At 37.6% G+C, this 18,155-nt stretch overlaps 2 protein-coding genes across 4 annotated transcripts in view; one reads left to right on the forward strand and one right to left on the reverse strand.

Annotated features, from left to right (window-relative positions):
* The window catches only part of STS (steroid sulfatase), a 105,709-nt gene extending 88,988 nt beyond the window's left edge, over nucleotides 1–16,721 (reverse strand). Inside the window, exons 1-2 of one of the 3 annotated variants that reach the window (XM_039714446.1) lie at nucleotides 16,350–16,721; nucleotides 15,374–15,454 (exon numbers count right to left, since the gene is read on the reverse strand). The gene's annotated coding sequence lies outside the window, so the exon portion shown is untranslated. Of the gene's footprint in view, nucleotides 1–4,471; nucleotides 4,553–15,373; nucleotides 15,455–16,243 lie in introns of those variants that run through there. The other 2 variants (XM_039714447.1, XM_039714448.1) reach the window with 2 other exon arrangements.
* The window catches only part of LOC120504699 (pseudouridine 5'-phosphatase), a 65,147-nt gene continuing 63,249 nt past the window's right edge, over nucleotides 16,258–18,155 (forward strand). Inside the window, exon 1 of the mRNA XM_039714449.1 lies at nucleotides 16,258–16,380. Coding sequence (XP_039570383.1) covers nucleotides 16,302–16,380 — 79 coding nt within the window. The 5' untranslated portion in view covers nucleotides 16,258–16,301. The remainder of the gene's footprint in view (nucleotides 16,381–18,155) is intronic.

Below are 18,155 nucleotides of genomic sequence, written 5' to 3' on the forward strand. Positions count from 1 at the left end.
AAAGTCTTAAGACCTAGTTTACACTAGATTTATAAAAAAAGTAATAGTTACATGAAATAAATTCCACCCTGATGATGGGTCTATATGCTTTCAACACGAAATATGGGAAAAAATCCCTTTTTTTAATAAACAAACATGAAGATTTCAATTAGTATGATGTACTCTACCAACCTTGTTGGTGTAACGATTTCTTATTCTGTGAGTAGTAATTCCTACTAGAAATCTAAGAACTGGGCAGTTAGATTCTTTCCTCAGCAGTATTAATAGCGAAATTTTCCCCCAAGGCATTAATTTAAGTATTTTTCCTTTCCAGACTGTATAGCAATATGATGAACATTCCATCTTAAATATTTTATTCTTTCATTACTCTAAAACAAAAGAGACAAGAGTGATCAATCCAACAGCAATTATTATTTTATAGGAATATTGGTAATTCTCTAATTGAAGTCAGCTATAGACAACATGTGTTTAGGTTGCAGTCACAAATCTGATTGGAAAAATAAACTTTATTTTGACATAGTTCTAAAAGAACAGAATTTATTCAAGCAGGATGATATATCAAGAAGCTCTTGTGAGAGGTGACCAGCCAACAGACTCTGAGCTCAGCCCATCTACTCCCTGCCTACTTTCCTACAAGCGACACACACAAGGCAGCCAAAACAGCCAGTGAGTTGCCAGTGATCAGAGGATCCTGTTACTTTCCTTCATGAGGACCTTGTCACAGAAGAAAAAAACACTTCGGTTCCTGATACATGGTAAGAAAATGTCTGCTACTGTCCATGGGCACTGTTCAGCAAGTCGCATGAACAGTGAACATTATGGTCATGACAACGCTCACATGTACAAGCATCTTCCATGTTCTCCTGACTCCCATCACACCATGGGAAATTCATTCATTCCAATCATGGAACAGTGATGCAAATGTTTGTCCTGTCATATAAGAGGTAGCAGAAGAGGTAGGTAGTTTTGACAGTGGAGGGGCACTCCAGGGGATGCCTCTTTGAGGACAGAGCAGGAGCTGCTCTGTGCTGAACATAATCAGTTCCAACCAGCTCTGCAATGGACCCACTGCTGATCACAGGTGAACCCTTAGGGAAAGATATTTAAGAAGGGGCAAAAATATGGGGTGGGGGTGGAGGGGAGGAACAGAGAGAGAAGGCTGTGAGGAGCACTGGGAAAGGAGACGAAAGAACAAAAAGGCCAGAGCAGTAGGAAGTGTCTCACACTGGATCAGGAACGTGCCCAAAGGCACTGTGGTCTGTGGAGAAACAAGGAGCATCATAAGGAAACAGCCAAGCACTGACTACAACCTTGTATGCCACCCAGTGCCTCCCTGAAGGGATTGTGCACAATATGCAGCAGTAACACAGGAGGACATGTCTGGAGTGAAGGTGTGGAGACTAGGAAAGTGAAAGAGAGGAATCTGAAGCTGAACATGGGAGAGTGGGAAGAAAACTGTTTTTCTTGTAAAATTAAATGTTTGTCCTTTTTTTGTTTTGTTTTGTTTCCCAATACTCCAACTAATTAAATATTTATGCTACCTATCAATAAATTAACTTGTATTCCCCAATAGGTTTTGCCTATTACAGGGATTTTCCAGTCTTCGTTTCACCACCAGTTTTTCACTCGCATTCCTACTAATTTTTCCACATATGCCTGGGGAAGGAAGGCAGGGAGTGAGCAGCTGTGTGAGTTCTTGGCTGTTAGCCAGGGCCAACCCACCACATTTAAAATGAAAAGCAATAAATGTATCCAATGGCACATTATTTTCATTGATTACCAGGGGCCAAAAATTTCTTTGCTCTTACTGAATCCATCAAGATCTAAAAGTGAACTTTTCACCAGGGAGTGAAATGGCAAAGCTTATTAAGCAAAAAAACCCCAAAACTTAGGACCAACTGACTTATGATGTTGCTGCTGTAAGCAGGAGGCTCACAGGACATAAACAAACATCTCCTTCCTCTTAATCTGCATAGGTAAGAGACATTAAAAATAGACAAGTAGTAGCTTATTAAAGACCAAGCTCCTTCCCCACAGCTTCTAAAACCGGAAAATCTGGTTTATGTTACTTTTGTCCTACAACTAATATTCATGGAATGCTGTCCTCATTCTGCAAATACTTATGAATGAAATTGTTTGGAAATAATTTTTACAAAAGTCATTCTAGCAGGAAAAAAAAGTGGGTTTAAACCAAAAAAAAAAGTATTTTCTTTTTAAAATTAGGGAATTAAAAAAAAAAAAAGAAATTACTCTCCCTTACTTTTAAACACGAAAAACAGCCTGTTTAGCACTTACAAGGAAAAAACAAACTACAAACCACTTTTTTTGTTCTTTTAGGCTGGGAGATATTTTTACTACATTATTTTGACTTGAGTTAAAAGACTAACTCTCAAATTATCCAATTTTTAGCATCTAATACAAAATTAAAACAAAGAAAATAGCTTTATCTATTCACCATTTCTATTTTCCCCTCAAATAACATAACAAAAAAGAGCTTTAGAAAAGGGGAGGGGGGGAATAAGATGGTAATTTTCTTACCACCTTTAATAACAAGATAATCCACTAGCATTATTCACTAAAAAATAAAAGTACAAAACAGCTTAAAAATAAAATACAATCATTGCAAAACAAAATTGAAAACAATATGTAAGGATCATGAAATTAGGAGACTTACAAACCAGGAAAATGTTTACCCTAGAAAGAACATTTACACAATTAAGAAAAGAAGGATGATGAGCTGCATAGTGGTTATATAGCAGTCTGATTGTAAACTACATAGATGAAGAGTCTGCTAAAAATGTGGCAGACAAAAGGCAAAGACATTTACAAAACAAGACACATTAACCAAATCTGTGTCTCAATTCCAATGATTTGATCATTTACTAATTTCAGTAATTCTACAAAAGAATAACTGTCTTTCCCTTTAATAAAAAAAGTGTCTATACTTAGCTTGGCCAAATATTTGAGAGATAGACTTTAAACATCACAGGACTAAGTAAAAAATAAAATTAATGTCCTTAAATGAAGACTACCGAAACAGCAAATAATTCTAAGACAAAAAATATATGTCTACAGTACAAGAGACTAAGCACATTCTTAGAGACAGACAGAAAATAAAAATACTTGAATAAACTGTAGAAATGCAATATTGTATAACAAACATACAGGAAAAACAGCAATTTAAGCCAGAGGTACCTTGGTTTGTTCTGCCCTGTGTAAGCAGGAAACTCTTGCTCCAACCCTTCCTTTCTCCTCTTTCTCTAGTTATTTACTCCTTGCTTACATAGGAACTCTCTGAAACTTGTAAATTCTTGCTATTAAAACAGAACAGCTTTTTTTTTTTTTTTTACATATAGGAGCTGAGGCAAAATCCCAACATGACAAAATGAAAATTATCAGTAGCTCAAAACTATAGGAATTTATTTCATTTTCACCTTATTTTGTATGACATTTTAAGATCATAAATAAACTAAAAGGTATTCAGATAAAGCCGTTTTTCTATTTTCTTATGGCACACCTTTTTTTGTGGTACACCGGCATTAGCTTTTCCATTAACATTTGAAAGTTTCTCAGTAATAGCTCCAGGGGTCTCATTATCTTTTGGCTTGGTCTACAGCATGCTGCCAGTATTTCTGAAGCAAATAATGTGCTTTTCCAACTGTATGAGAATGTTTTTAAATAAGTTTTTAAGAAAATATGTTTTCCTTTGCTTTATGCCTTTAGGTACAACACAACCTTGTTTTTAAAGGATGGATTCTGTTCATCAATGAGAAAAGAACATATCAATTTCTCTGTCCAAAATGCCTTTTTTCAGGACAATACTTTACTGCTATTATTAGACAACTGCTATACTAGAGACCATACCCAGCCGTCTATTATAATAACAGAGGACCTGGACATGCAATGCTAAGAGTTACTCTTGTAAGTGACCAACCCATGTCAATAGCTTCTAGTTTTCTTCATTATAATAGTCACTTCTGTCAGCAGTGCAGAATATAAACAATAACAGACAAAAGAAGATCTGTTTGAGACCTGTACCCTAAGACTTCCTTATGAGTATGGCTAGTCATCTGATTCTTTAGCATTGTAGACAAAAAGAAGAGGCCATTTTTGCACCAAATTTGAAATGTTGGTCCATGATACAAAAAAATCCAAAATCAGTGTCATTGCATACCTGAAGCTGTTCAAACTTGTGTTCGAACTAAAGTGCCATAGTCACAATTCTCGTTAAGCACGTCTTAAAAAGCCATCTCAATTGTCCTGTAGTCCTGCTCTCAACTTAACTTCTCACCTAAACTACTTTTATTTCATTCATCCTCATCCCCAAACTTCTGCTCATACAATCAAGAAGCCACCCACAAACTCTTCTGCAATCCTAATCTTTCTAAATCATGCTCTACCCTATTTCAAATCCCTTGTTACTCAAGAATCCCATATCAGTGAACCATCAGTGTAAACTGAGGCTAAATACCTTACGGATGCAGTGGCTCGACTCCTGTGATTCTGCTTGCCCAGGTGCTGCTATTGTCACTGCCCCTCTAGCACTAGTCACTGCTCTGAGTGCTGCGGTGCCTCGCTGCCTCCTCCATGACTTCCCTCAACATGGGCTCTTCCACGGGCCAGCAGCACACAGTGCTCCCTACTGGCGACCGGGGCTCTCCTCTGTGTTAGCGCAGCCTCGGCTGTTGGACTGACGGAGCTTTAACATATATTTACTAAAATCCACCTACACAGCATCCTGAGGGCAAAAGCAAAATACATGTTTGGGAGAAAACAGGATCTATGGAATACATATTATTAATGAGTCATTACAAAACTGCATAGCAAGCAATATGTATGGTCAGATTCCGTTCCAACACTTGTTTTGGTTATACAGGCTTCTCTTTCATCTTCCTTCTTGTCTCAGTATGGTTGCTCAAATGCAATTTTTTTATTTAAACCTGGCAAATACAACTTATCCAGAAGTGATGAATTTTTCTTACATTTTCCCTTTCTCTGTTACTTTTTGCCATTCTCCTCTATCTCAGAGATTCCTCTTACAGATACTCTCCCCTCAGTGGCTGTGTTTACTCCCAGTTTGCAAGTTGAATGTGTATGAGGTTACAAAGGAAAAGATTAGATTTATTTAATATCCCTTTAAAAGTTACTTGCACCTTTGAACTGAATGGACTTTTTCAGATTACATACACTGCACATGAACAAGTCGCTTCAAAACTACAAGCTTATTTCAGAACCTACCCCACTCCAAAACTATTTAACAATTCATTTCCATTTGATCCTTGAAACAGACTTCATAATCAAAATTACATACACTTTTAACATTACTTTTTAAACAACCAGAGCTTAAGTGCTAAGAAAAAACTGCTTTGGCACAGCTGGAAAACCTTCTAGCTCATAAAGACCCTGCTTTCTATTTTCTTTGAAATGCTTTCACAATTAAAGTAATGCTTATAGTCTTTTTAATCTGTTCAAAGCAGGGAATATTCTACTCCATTGCAATACCTGATAACAAAGTGCATTCTGTTACAAAATAATTTGCCACTACATTTGATAGTATCTTATAGGCATGAGTGTATGGTTTCAGCAATCTCTTCTTCATTGTAAAAAATACATTGTATTAAGTTAGCGCAGAAAAGACAACATCAAATATGTTATTATTTCTCATAATTGCTAATTTCCTGCCATGAAGAATTTCTTCGAGCTGTGAAAGAATATGAACTGAAACTACACATTACCCCAATGTTTACAATATAAACTCTATATAAGTGACTTTGGGGCAGAAAGGGTGTTTTACCTTGCAGCATGGAATTGTTTCAGTTTTTGCCTCTCCTATGCAAACAAGATGGCTGTGCACTTATCAGTATATGGGTACAAAGTCCAGTCATGTGAAGTGAAACAGAAGAGTGGAGAGGAAGAAGGACAACACTGAAAAAGATAATTTATACAAGACTGACAGGATTTCTTGATAAGACACTGCTTCCCGAGTACAAAAGGAAATGTTCTTATAATGGATATGTAGATATGCTTAACCAAGATGCTTGTTTTAGTTTGTTACTGAAGATCTCCTGTTAGACTTTTTCATGAATTTGCACTGTATTTTTGGAAAACAAGGGCTATGCCAGAAACTCAAGTACATTTCTGCCTTCTGTACACATGGGAAGCATTCCTACAGAATATCTACATAGCAATTTTGTACAAACTACACTGAAACAACTTTCAAAGTATAATTTCAGATCAGCATTTTTCAAACTTTTCCATTGGAGGCACCAAATATTCTGAGATTCTCTTTTTATAAATACCATACACTATAGCTCATCCTGGTTTCTTTCATATGCATTGTCTTAGAAACTATATGTGCTCCCAGAAAATGACTGCTTCCAGAAAGCCCAAGGACCCTAACGTGAAAAATCATTCATTAAATTTCAAAAAGTCCCAGCTAGTTGACATATTACCTTCCTTCTTAGCTATTGTCCTACTCACCCCAATTTATGTATTTGTCACAAAGAAATTTGATCAGGAAGAGAAAGATGGATGTCCAAAGATTTGTGACAACTACTGCTGATGAAACTTAACAGAATCCAAACCTTACAATCTAAGTATGAAATTTTACTTTTCTTCCAGGCAAAACCTAAGAGCTCACAATGACCGTGAGAAATCAAATTGAACCAAGACTTTTGAAGAGCTGCCTAAATGCAAAGTTTAAATTACATTTTTCTGTGGTTCAGGAAATCAGTACAGCTTGTCCTGAGCTTTCCTCTGTCTATTTTAAAATAACATTCCACTTTAACAACTTTGAAAGAATTTTAAATTACCAACCTTTATCTCAAATGCTGATAGAAAATGCTAGCCCTATCTTAAGCCTTTGAAAAACTGCACTATTGTATTGCATTTATTCAAAGCTTTAGTAAGTGAATATAAAAACCATTTTCAAAAAATCTTGTCAATCTCTCTAAAATAAATAGCCAATTACTTTTTAATCCCTTTGATTAATTATATTTTTAGATTAATAATATTTTAGAATGTATTAAAAAAACCCTGTATATGGACAAAAGAAGCATTACTAGAGATACAACAGATGAGAAGCAACATTCATTTACAAAATACATTTCTTGTGTACATACACTGCAGCTATTAAATGCATAATAACTACTTACAGCAAATTTTACTAAAACAAATTATTACTGACATTCATTCAAAACCTTATGATTATGTAAACTATAAGAAAGTAATGATAAAATAAGGATATGTATGACAAAATATAGATAAAATTAATGAAAAGCAGACTGGTCTATGTGAATTAGCATGACAATTTAAGGCATTCAACATGGAAAACCAAAATGCAGTGTATAAAGGTCTATTCATTCTAACTATAACAGTATGCAAAAAATTACAATGAGGTAATGAGTGTAAAAATAAACATCCTCTCATATCTGAGTACTGAAGGAAGACTGAATAGAGGGGATTTGTTTGTTTGTTTGTGTTTCTTTTCTGTGTTTGATTAAACATCACTAAAGGGTGCTAGAGTGACAATTACTTGCTGACTTCAAAACTTAAGCAGGAGTGAAAACTGAAATGCCAACAGGGAGGCAGCATTTAGGCATGGCCAAGCTAGTAGTATGTCACCCAGTAATGTACTCTCCAATGATCCATGTTACTTAATGAATTATATTCTCCATTTTGGCCAACAGGTGTTTTTGTGGTTTGAGTTTCTTTTTCCACATGGAAAACACAGAGTCAGATATGAACACAGAGTCCATTTTTTTTCTTTCATAATATGTTAGAAACATTATTTTTTAAGGTACTTTGGACTTTTGGTCACAAATTGGGAGTCAGTATCTACCGATTTATTTATGAATGTTCATAGGTATAAAAGAGTTCAATTCATTCACAAGGAAATTATGGTTTTAATTAGTGTTTGGGATAAAAAAGAGGAAGGATGCTTGACTCAATTTACTAGAATTTAGTGGTAAGGCAGAGCTGCAGCAAGTCAGACCTTTTGTTTCAGTTCATCAAAAATCTATGCCAAAGTTTTAGAAGTTTAGGATCCAACTTTATCACACTATTAAATGTTCATCTACCATGTGCAGTACAGTGTCTTGGTAAAAACAAAACATGGTACACTGCTATCTTAGCCTGCCTGGGTGTTGGTGCACATGTAAATTCTTCTGCTTCCAAACAAATCTGGTAATACAAACTTGTATTTTACTTAGATTCAAATGAAACATAGCAGCAACAGAGCTAAAATGAAACAAAGGGTATTTCTTAACTTCTCTTATCATAGTGAAGCCCAAGGAATATAGCTAATTTCAAAGGATATTTTTGAAAGACACCCATAATTTAAAGATAACAGTTCTTCTGCTCTAGGGACTATGTACAAATGGTTATTGGATTCTAGAGAGCATTAAAAAACCTTCAGTGAGAAAAGATGCTTAAACTTCATTCTTCAGCTTAGTCCAAAAAAACATTGGCAAGCTTCCATCTGAAAATTGTGTAGTCATGTAGGTATCTTGATACAAAGTCATTTCATGAACTTGTGAAATCTGTGGATTGCAGAGGACTTTATACAGGTCTGAGGAAGTCCCAAAAGCTTTTGTACATAGAACTCTATGACACTGTCTAAAGGTTTGGTCTAAAGGTTTTTTTAATGGTTGTGATTAACTTTTGTTAAGACTTACACATGGGAGTTTAGCTGATGTGTTTGCTATGCCATGCAAGAATAAAGATTCAGGTTTTATAGTTGTTTTAATAATAGTTTCTGACTATCAAATAATACTGGTCTAAGGTACCGCGAGTCATAAACAGAACATGACTTTTAAACAAAGATGGGCTTGAACACGTAGGAAAAATATTTTTCATTTGATCTACAAGATCATTTATTTTATTCCCTGGATGTGATGAAGTCAGAAAAAGCATATGGATATTCATGTCCCCCCACTTTGTCAGGTCCTTCAAGAATCAACAATCATCCAAATACTGAAAAATTTAAATCGGGCAGGGTTTTACTTTATTTCCTCCAACTTCAGAAAGTTCACCTAGTTGATGGCTGGTGACAAGAATGCCACATCCTGAGTGAAGCTCTCTGCCCCCTGAAGCCTGTAGGCTTTCCTCCATGATCTGCAACTCCAGAATACACCCTAACCATGCCCCATTTCAAGACCACAACAAAAGCTTAGTTTTGGCATGGCACATTAGGATATATAGCCTATTTAATATTAAAAGTCTTGTTAATAGCTTTTGGAAAATTGTATTAGTCTAATTTTTCCAGATGAGAGCGTAACTATTAGCATAAAAAGGAAAAGTCAGTGAAAAACAGATTATGAAGCCAGGCTGTCAAACATAATCATTAATATAATACTTAGTCCTTTCTGCTTGCAGCAGTCACTGGTCTAAATGACACATACAACATTTCTGAAACAAGGATACAACAATTCATTCTTGCAGATATCTGCCTCATTAGGTTTGCAAGATAGTAGTTTTTCATACTTAAAAATGTGTAAAGAGATTTTGAACTGTATGAAGAGGTAATAAGCTCTTAATGGGCTAGAGATACTGTCCCTGATCTCTTTCACTGAAGCATGATACTGACTCTTCTTAATTAGGGAAACTACATATAGAAGCAAACCATAAAGAATATTTTAAATTGGAGAAACAGCAACAAAAGTTTTGAGCTTTTGGCTTGGCACAACATGGGGAACAACGTGACTAATCAGCAGTAAAAACCAAACTATGGCAAAGACAGTAGTTCAGCTCTTATGTTACAAAGGTGTTGATCTATCGGGACTAAGAAGGCAAAAATTACTTTCTATTTGTCATTTATAAACCCCACAGCTACAATAAATGCACTCATGTGGTGGACTTCTCTAAGGATACAGAAAACCTAAAATGCTGAAGAGTAATCAAAATACTAAAAGCTTCAGAAAGCATAACTTAGAGCAATAGATTAAAGAAATTAAATTTGTAAGATAAAAAACGAGTAGAGGAAAAACACAGGATAGCAAAGCAAAAGATTCACTGAAAGATTCACAAAATTTAAAGCATAATGTCTGGACAGATATTTTAAGCCTATACAATTATACTGCAAAGAATTCATCTATATCTTGAACGTCTCTTGTGGTCTTACCTGCAAGTACATGAAATGGAAACACAGGACTCTTTCAAACGTGCAGTATCAGTGTAAGCAATCACTCACCTTACGGAACTCAATGTTTGAGATTACCTGATTAAGTGGAGCTAGCTGTCTCAGGAAAAAAGTCAGGGCCTGACTGGCTTGACAACACTTGAACTTCATTGCATTCTTCTAGGTATCCCTAATAGCTGACCATCTAACTGTACTAGTATTTATGAGTGGTGTTCCTTGTTTTATAAATGTCTTCTGAAAACAAGAGACTACTATTGGTCTTCTACAAAGAACAATTCAATTGAAAATCTAAAATAAGAAATAAAGCTACATTGTTTCCTTATCTGTTTTGTTACAATACACAGGACCTAATTCCTTAAGATAGGTAAACATAAACTGAACTTAAAGTAAGTGGACAGTTAGTGATGGAAGTATTTCCTCACCCTACAATACACAGGACCTAATTCCTTAAGATAGGTAAACATAAACTGAATTTAAAGTTAAGTGGACAGCTTAGCGATGGAAGTATTTCCTCACCTAAAAATTATTCAGCACCTTACAAGGTAGTGGTCACAAAGCCTATTTGCCATTGCCTGCACACAAGAGTATATTCTGAGATATACTACTAGTACGTTTGTGTGTCTGTACATGGGAAAAGAAGAACAGGGCAGTAGCTTCTGGGGCAAGAGAATTCAAAAAATTGAATTATGACTTTGTTGGGAGGCACACTAACTGGCAGCCAAGGAAAAGTCCCAACTCCCACAGTATGGAACAGCCTGGATGTGTAATACAACTCTGCTGCAATGGGGACTCAAGAAGCTGGCTAAGTCTGCTTGGCATTACCTCCTCTCCTCTCTGTACCATTTCTTTTTTCCAATCAGAGTTGTTATTTTTTATATGTATCAGTACAGTGCTATTGTTTTTTCTGCCTAGATAATTCTAGAAGCTGAGAATCACTGCAAAGAAAGAAAGGTCACAGTACTGTATGATAGCTGGCCTCCGGGTGCCCCCCTGCACTTCCCAGGCTGTCAGCATGTTCTTCCTGATCATGCAGCCATTCTGGGCTGAGTGTCAGCCAGTTCATTTATTTCTACTCAACTCTTCTGGATAGATATAAACTTCTAAGGGCACACAGCCACAGAGTAGGGAGAATGTCTGAGCTCTGGAGATTCAACTTCCCAGCTTGTTGCATCCCTAAAAGGGAACATGCATATAAAACCTGAACGTGAAGCAGCACTACAGATCAGTGGCTTAGAGACCTTGTGACCCTGAGAATCACAATTCCTTCTCTCTCTTCTCCATCTGAAGATCTAATTACCACAGCCTTCAAAAAATTTGAGCTTCGGAACCCAAGGCTGAAAGGAACCACTGGAAGGGTGACTGCATTCAGTTTCACCTTTACTGCTAGCAACCAAGTTATAGATGACTTGCTCAGAAAGGTTCACAGAATGTGCATTCCACATGACAGCAGAAATACAAAACTTTCTGATTAATCTGTAACAATCAAACTGTAGTAAAATGAACAAAATAGCAATTAAATCCACATGCAGGCATAAGACATAAAACCAAGTTAATAACAAATATTTTAGGTTCCAGTAACAATGGGAAGTTAGATAAATAAATGAAAGTTATACCATAACAAAAAAAAAATTTACAGCAAATCCATATCACAGGAAAAATAAAGCAGGATACAATACTTCATATAATATCTAGAGATGCAATCCCTTCTGGTCTAATCTTCCTGATAGTTTAAGGCTAAGGAGGACCCAGCCATTAGGCACTTCAGGATTTTCATTACAATGACACTGCTAACTACCTGAACAGTTTGCCTGTTTGCAGCCAATATTTTATTAGAAGACCAAAAAAGTATGTCAACAAGCTAAGTCCCAATCCATAAAAGAGAGTAAATGCTTCTCAGCGACCTTAACAAAAGCTACAGTAGCCCTAAAGCATGATATTAAGGCTTCGTTTCCCAGCTTCAGAAATTTTGTTCTGTTGTACAATCCCACCAATAAATACAGCAACTGACATCTAAAAATGAACCTTTCTATAGTGCCTCATCTAAATTAACTGAGATGAACACATATCTTCACTTCATTCTCCTGCAGCATAACACATCATCTTCCTTGCCTTTGTAACTACCTCACTGGTAACTGGCTGTCCATACCAAAATCTAGAAAACACATGGCTCTCCTATCCCTGCTTGCTTGGCTGAGAGAAGACACGTGATTGATTAAAAGAGCATATACATCCTTTTAACTTATGTAATCAATAAAACATGACCTAGATCAGGAGTTCCATGGTACTATTTAATTGCTTTAAGACATGTGGTCATCTTCCACTTTGTACTTATAAAAACATGAACTGAAACAATACAAATCATCTAATTTATAATCTTAAGGTGAAAAGCTCATGTTTGGTGACACGCAGCACTCAGAGGGGTTTCATTTTCTGAAGGCTTATAGGCTTAACTATAGCAACTGCTGAGAATCTCAGCTGATACCTGAATTTACATTTGATTCTAAATTATACCAAGTAATTTGTTCCTAATAGTGGGTTTAACAGCTGTTTATGTAAAGCATTATGAAAGCTTTTAAACTACTGGATTTATTCAAGTCTTTCAATTATTTTTTAATATTCAAACCAAAACAGATTATAATCTGTTTATCCTCTTTGTCAAGGTGTCTGCAGAAAAATAAAGTCAGTCATTTCTGTGTGAAACACATAGTGCATGATGCTCCTATGAATGGCATAAAAATATGTAAGTGAATCAGTGCTTCGAGCACAATATGAAATAGTGAAATAGGGAACTACAATTATTGAATCAAATGTATTACCTATGAAAACATTTAAGCATATTCTGGAGCTTTTACTCTCCAGGAAAGAACTCGGCCACATAAATTTCAGCGAGGTACAAAACTTCCAGCCTCAAAGTAATGAAAACTCAAACAAATATAGAAGTTAAAAAAAGGTTAAGACAACCTAGTACATAAAACATTGTGTTCTGTACTTAATAACCCCATAGCACCTGAGTATTTTCACTTTATCTCACATTCAAGAACAATAAAACCAATGAGATTTTAACATATTATTACAAAACCAGAGAAAATAGATTTGTTTGGCACTAAGCAGGGCTACCCACGGGCAGCTAATTTAAAATGTCCAGGTGTTTAAAAAACTGAACATCCAGATATATATGTACCTTAAAACACCATATATCTGCTTTGGTGTATCCCCAGACAGCAACATTAATTTTTACAATGTACATGAAGTTAAAATTGTGTTCTTCAGACTTTCCAGGATTCAAGTCCAGTTACAGAATTACATCTTAATTATTACATTCAAGTTCATTCTTCTCAAGAATAGGCATATGTCAGGTCTGTAGGAATATAATTAATTATTGGTGTTCATAATTACTGTGCTTCAACTACAATATGCTTCCCACCACTCTAAAGTTATTGAAATCCTCATAACTCAAAGCCAGCTTCAAATAAGTAATAAAAAATAGTAGCAAGCAAAAAAATCAATTCTCAAACTCAAATTTTCACTCCTTTTCAAGAAAAAAATAACCCAACAACAAAACCAAATACTACTGATGAGTCATTAGATACAGATATTTAAGACAGCTCAAACAAAACTAAGAACAGCACAATTTCTTACTATGTATTTAGAAAATTATGCTCTAATATGTTGCTTGGACTTTTACTTCATTTCATTCTGTCAGTAAAAAGACTTAATCATACAGAATAAACCTAAACAGTTTTCTATCTTGGGAAGATTTTCCTGTGTTTGAACACAGCTTTGAAGAATCAAGTAAGCTAACATCACACTGATTATCACTGATGAGCCAGAGCAAAGCAAAGCAAATTGAGGTCATCAGCCTGTCAGCAATGTGACAGTCTTGAAACGTGTACCATAGGATTTGTAACCCAGACCATTTAACCCTGAAAATGTTCAACTTCTGTATTACACTTCAATTTTGTGGGCTACTTTCACATAGATTGCCTATGACTTATTTCCACTTTAAATATTCAAAAGTTTTGCAAACCCATTGTTTTCTCAGATGAACTAGGAATTTACATGCTAAAAGTAGTAATTTTCTCTCCTTTTTAGGAGCTAGAAGCAATGGAAGTTGTGATCAAATACTTTTTTCTAATTAGAACAATAAATCAAGGTAACAAGAAAAAGCTGCATCTGTTGAATAACACATTAAGGTTTTACTCTGTCACCATACATACAATTAAAAACCAGATTTTTACAATATTTCTAAATTAGAAAGTTAATAAATCTACCTCAGGTACCACTGTCATACAACATCATTACCCATCCTCTTTAAATATTTGTGTCCTACAGCAGAATTACATTATTTCTTAGGACAGTGCAACACTACCATTATAACTATTGAAATTACTATTTTTTTAAATTCCCTTTAAGAGGTTAACACCTTTTTTGACCTACTGTATTTATGATTTTGCCTCTATTGATTCTAGCTATACTCCCACCTAAGTGTGCTACAAAAGAAACTATAAATGTTTGCTGGAAACAAAACTGGAATATTGACTTGTTGCACAGTGTTTATTGCAAAAACAAAACAGCCATGGGCATTTTTAATACTCATATATTGTAAGGTTACAAAAAAACCCCTCAAAGCTCAGGAGCCATTTTCTTAAATCTACACAGGAACCAATTTTATGACTACATATGGAGTTTTTAGAAGCCATTGAAGGTACTTCACACAATCCTTTTCCTAGCCTACCCAGACAGGGCCTAAGCAGCATTATCATTATAAAATGAGACAAGATAAATAAGAGAAAACCAACCCAAAACTCAAAAAATTGTTGTTTGAAAGTCAAGTTTTATTATTCAAAAAGTACAAGTAAAGGCCAAGGATGTTTTATTTGACTTATTTCCCGAACAGGAGAAGGTGCCATGAGAATTCTGTGTCTACATTTCACACAAATGTAGGGTGAATGTACTTCCAATGGACAGGTTTTGGGCTTAGGTAAGATGCTTAACAAGCCTAAATTAAAATTCAAATATAGCTATGTGACACCTAGAGTTAAGGCTTTAAAAGCCTCCACTAACTTGCTAAAATGGTGAAACATTGCCAATTCAAATGAAGGCACTGTTAGAAAAACTGAATTGCTGCAAGGCCTACAAATGAGACAGGAGGACTCCCTCTATGTGAAGCTGCAACTAACCACTACCCTCACACAGAATGGCACAGCAGTACACATCTTCAAGCCAGTATGTCACCTTGGGAGCCTGGTATAGCTCTTTTCATGTCTGCCTCTGCAACTGGTGCTTCAATGATCTTGACACCCAGTGGAGAGTTACCTGCATGAAAAAATACAAAAGGGAAAACTGATGAGTAGGTGCCCTCTTTCCCTCCCAACTGCCCAGTAAAAACTGGATGATGTGTCCATGCAGGAAGATTTTGTTTCAACTTAAGAACAGTCTCGTTTCTTGAACTTCAGAACGTCCTGAATGTTTCAGAAAAAAAACATACAACACCGAAACCAGCTTTCAATTAACCATTCTTGCACACAGCAACCTGTAAGAGATAGATTTACTCTATTTTCACAGATTTTTTTCTCTCCATTACTTTACTCATCCCTCACAGTTTTACACAGATTTACATATTTTTGCTTCAACTATAGTCTGGTGGCAATAGTACACCTGTAAATCAAAAAAAGACCATAGGCATGCAGAAGAGACACTGTCTAACATGCCAACTTGAGAGCAACTGTTCTGTATTTCCCGCCAGCAGCATCAAACAGGATTCAGGAATCACAAAATAGGTCTGGTTGGAAGGAACCACCATGGGTCGTCAGGGCCAACCTCCCCTGCTTAAGCAGGGTCATCCCAGAGTACATTGCACAGAATGGCATCCAGATGGTTCTTCTTGAATGCTTCCAGAGAGGGAAACTCCACAACCTCTCTGGGCAAGAAGCACTGTTCTGCAAGATAAGAGGCCCCAAGAAGAAAAATGGACTTTGCTTAAAAAAGTAGAACAAGACAGAACAAAGGTCCGGCCGGCCCGGCCCGGCCCGCCCAGGGTGCCGCTATAAACCGCCGCCCTACCCCGACCTCCCCGTTAGGTTTCCGGCCTGGCCAGTCTCGCACCGCGCGGGCTCCATCTGCCTCGGCTCCTGCTCCTGCACTCCGGCTGCTCTGCCTCGCCATGGCCGCTTCCTCCTCCTCGGCGGCCGCGCTGCGCCCGGTCACTCACCTGATCTTCGACATGGACGGGCTGCTGCTGGGTGCGTAGCCTGAACCCCTCTCCCCTCCACGGCCAGGTCCCCGCTCCGCTCCGCCCCGCGCCGGGGGGTTTCACCGCGCCGCCAGGCCCGGCCCGCCTGTCCCGACAGCGAGGGGCCGTAGCTGGCGGCGGGCAGCCTCTTTCCCTTCCCTTTCCCCTCCCCTCCCCTCCGCCTCCCGCGGCCGGAGCAGCCCCGGCTGTGGCTGCTCGTTCACGGCCTCGCTCCGGGCGAGCAGCCAGAACGCCCCGGGCGGCGCTGCTAAAACCAGAGTGAAGGGATTAAAGCAACAGGAAACGAGTTAATTTCTTCTACTCTTTCCGCTACTTGCTGCCTTTCGGGCGCAGATTTCGCCTTAAAGTAATAGACCAGGGGCTGGGCGGGGTGCTTGCGCTGGCTGGCGGAGGGCTGAGCGAGGTTGGGGTGGCTGTGGGGAGGGCGGTGAGGGGCAGGCTGGGGCTGGCAGCCAGGGCAGGTGGGGAGGGAGCAGAACGGGCATGGGGCTGAGGGACCCCCGGGCCGCGCACTGCCGAGGGCCGGGAGCAGCGGGTCTCGGAGGGCTGGACAGCGCTCGGCGGCGTTCAGAGCTACCTGCTCCAACTGACGAGCCTGGACACCACTCTGATAGTTTTCTCTTGGTCTGGTATTCTCTTGGTCTGGTAACTCTGATAGTTTTCTCTTGGTCTGGTATTAGTGAACTTTCTGCTTTACAGGATTACTCTATAGCTTGATGCTTCCCCTCCTGCAGCTCGATTAGATCTTGATGTTTGAATAGTTGCTATAACTAGGACAGTTTTTAAGTCTGCTCTTAACTATTTGCTGAATCAGGACCCTCTGGTGAGGAATAATAGAGTACTTTGGCATATTACTTAGTTATTGAAATAGTTATTGTGAGTTATCACACAGGAAGGAGTTCTGGATATAGATGAATTCCTAAAAGGTGTGAACTGGAGGTGTGTGCCTTCTTTCTGAAAAACCTGAATTGTTGCAGTTTCTAGGAAGACTGCTGTGAAGTCTGATGAATTACACTGTTTCCAAGAAATGTGCACTTTTCCCTCCTTCAGGGCTATAACAGGTGAAGGTGATCCACATTTACCTTCTAAAACAAAAATGGCTATGCTATGCAAAACAGTGATTGAGTTGCATTTAGATTTTATTTGCATTTTCAACTTCATCACTGGAGTCTCAAATAGCCTGGGGATACGCACACACACACACACACATATATATATATGTGTGTGTGTGTGTAATCCTATAATCTAGAACCAGTTATTTTAATTTCATTCTTAGAAGTTTCAGGAAAGTTTTTTTTTAGTTACTGCTGCTCTTTGTCAGAGGCTGGAAATCTCCTTCACACAGACAACAGTCAACAGGACAGTATTGGTAATGATACATGTATGTGACTTCTTCTATTTTAAAAAGTTACATATAAAAAAGTATGTACTGGATTTCAGAAATCTTTCAGCTGTAAGGAATTAGACTGAAAATACTCTTCAAGTATCTTCCAGTACAGAGGAGTAAAAGTGACACTACCTTGGTGATTTTCATTATGTGCACTTCATTTCAGAGGACTTCAGTATGTTTCAGCCTCTGAATACTATGAAACGTTTAACATTCTTGGTGAACCTATTTGTTTCATGGCCCTTGTCATGAAAGCAAGTGACCCTTGGGAGGCAAAAAGGCTTTCAGGAGACTGCTTGGACTTTCCCAACATTCCTAAATGTTTCAAGAAATTTGGAATAATTTGGGGGAAAGAGTGATAAAAGGCTTACACAAAT

Source organism: Passer montanus, unplaced genomic scaffold, assembly GCF_014805655.1.
Source record: "Passer montanus isolate IOZ18808 unplaced genomic scaffold, ASM1480565v1 scaffold3, whole genome shotgun sequence".
NCBI lineage: Eukaryota > Metazoa > Chordata > Aves > Passeriformes > Passeridae > Passer > Passer montanus.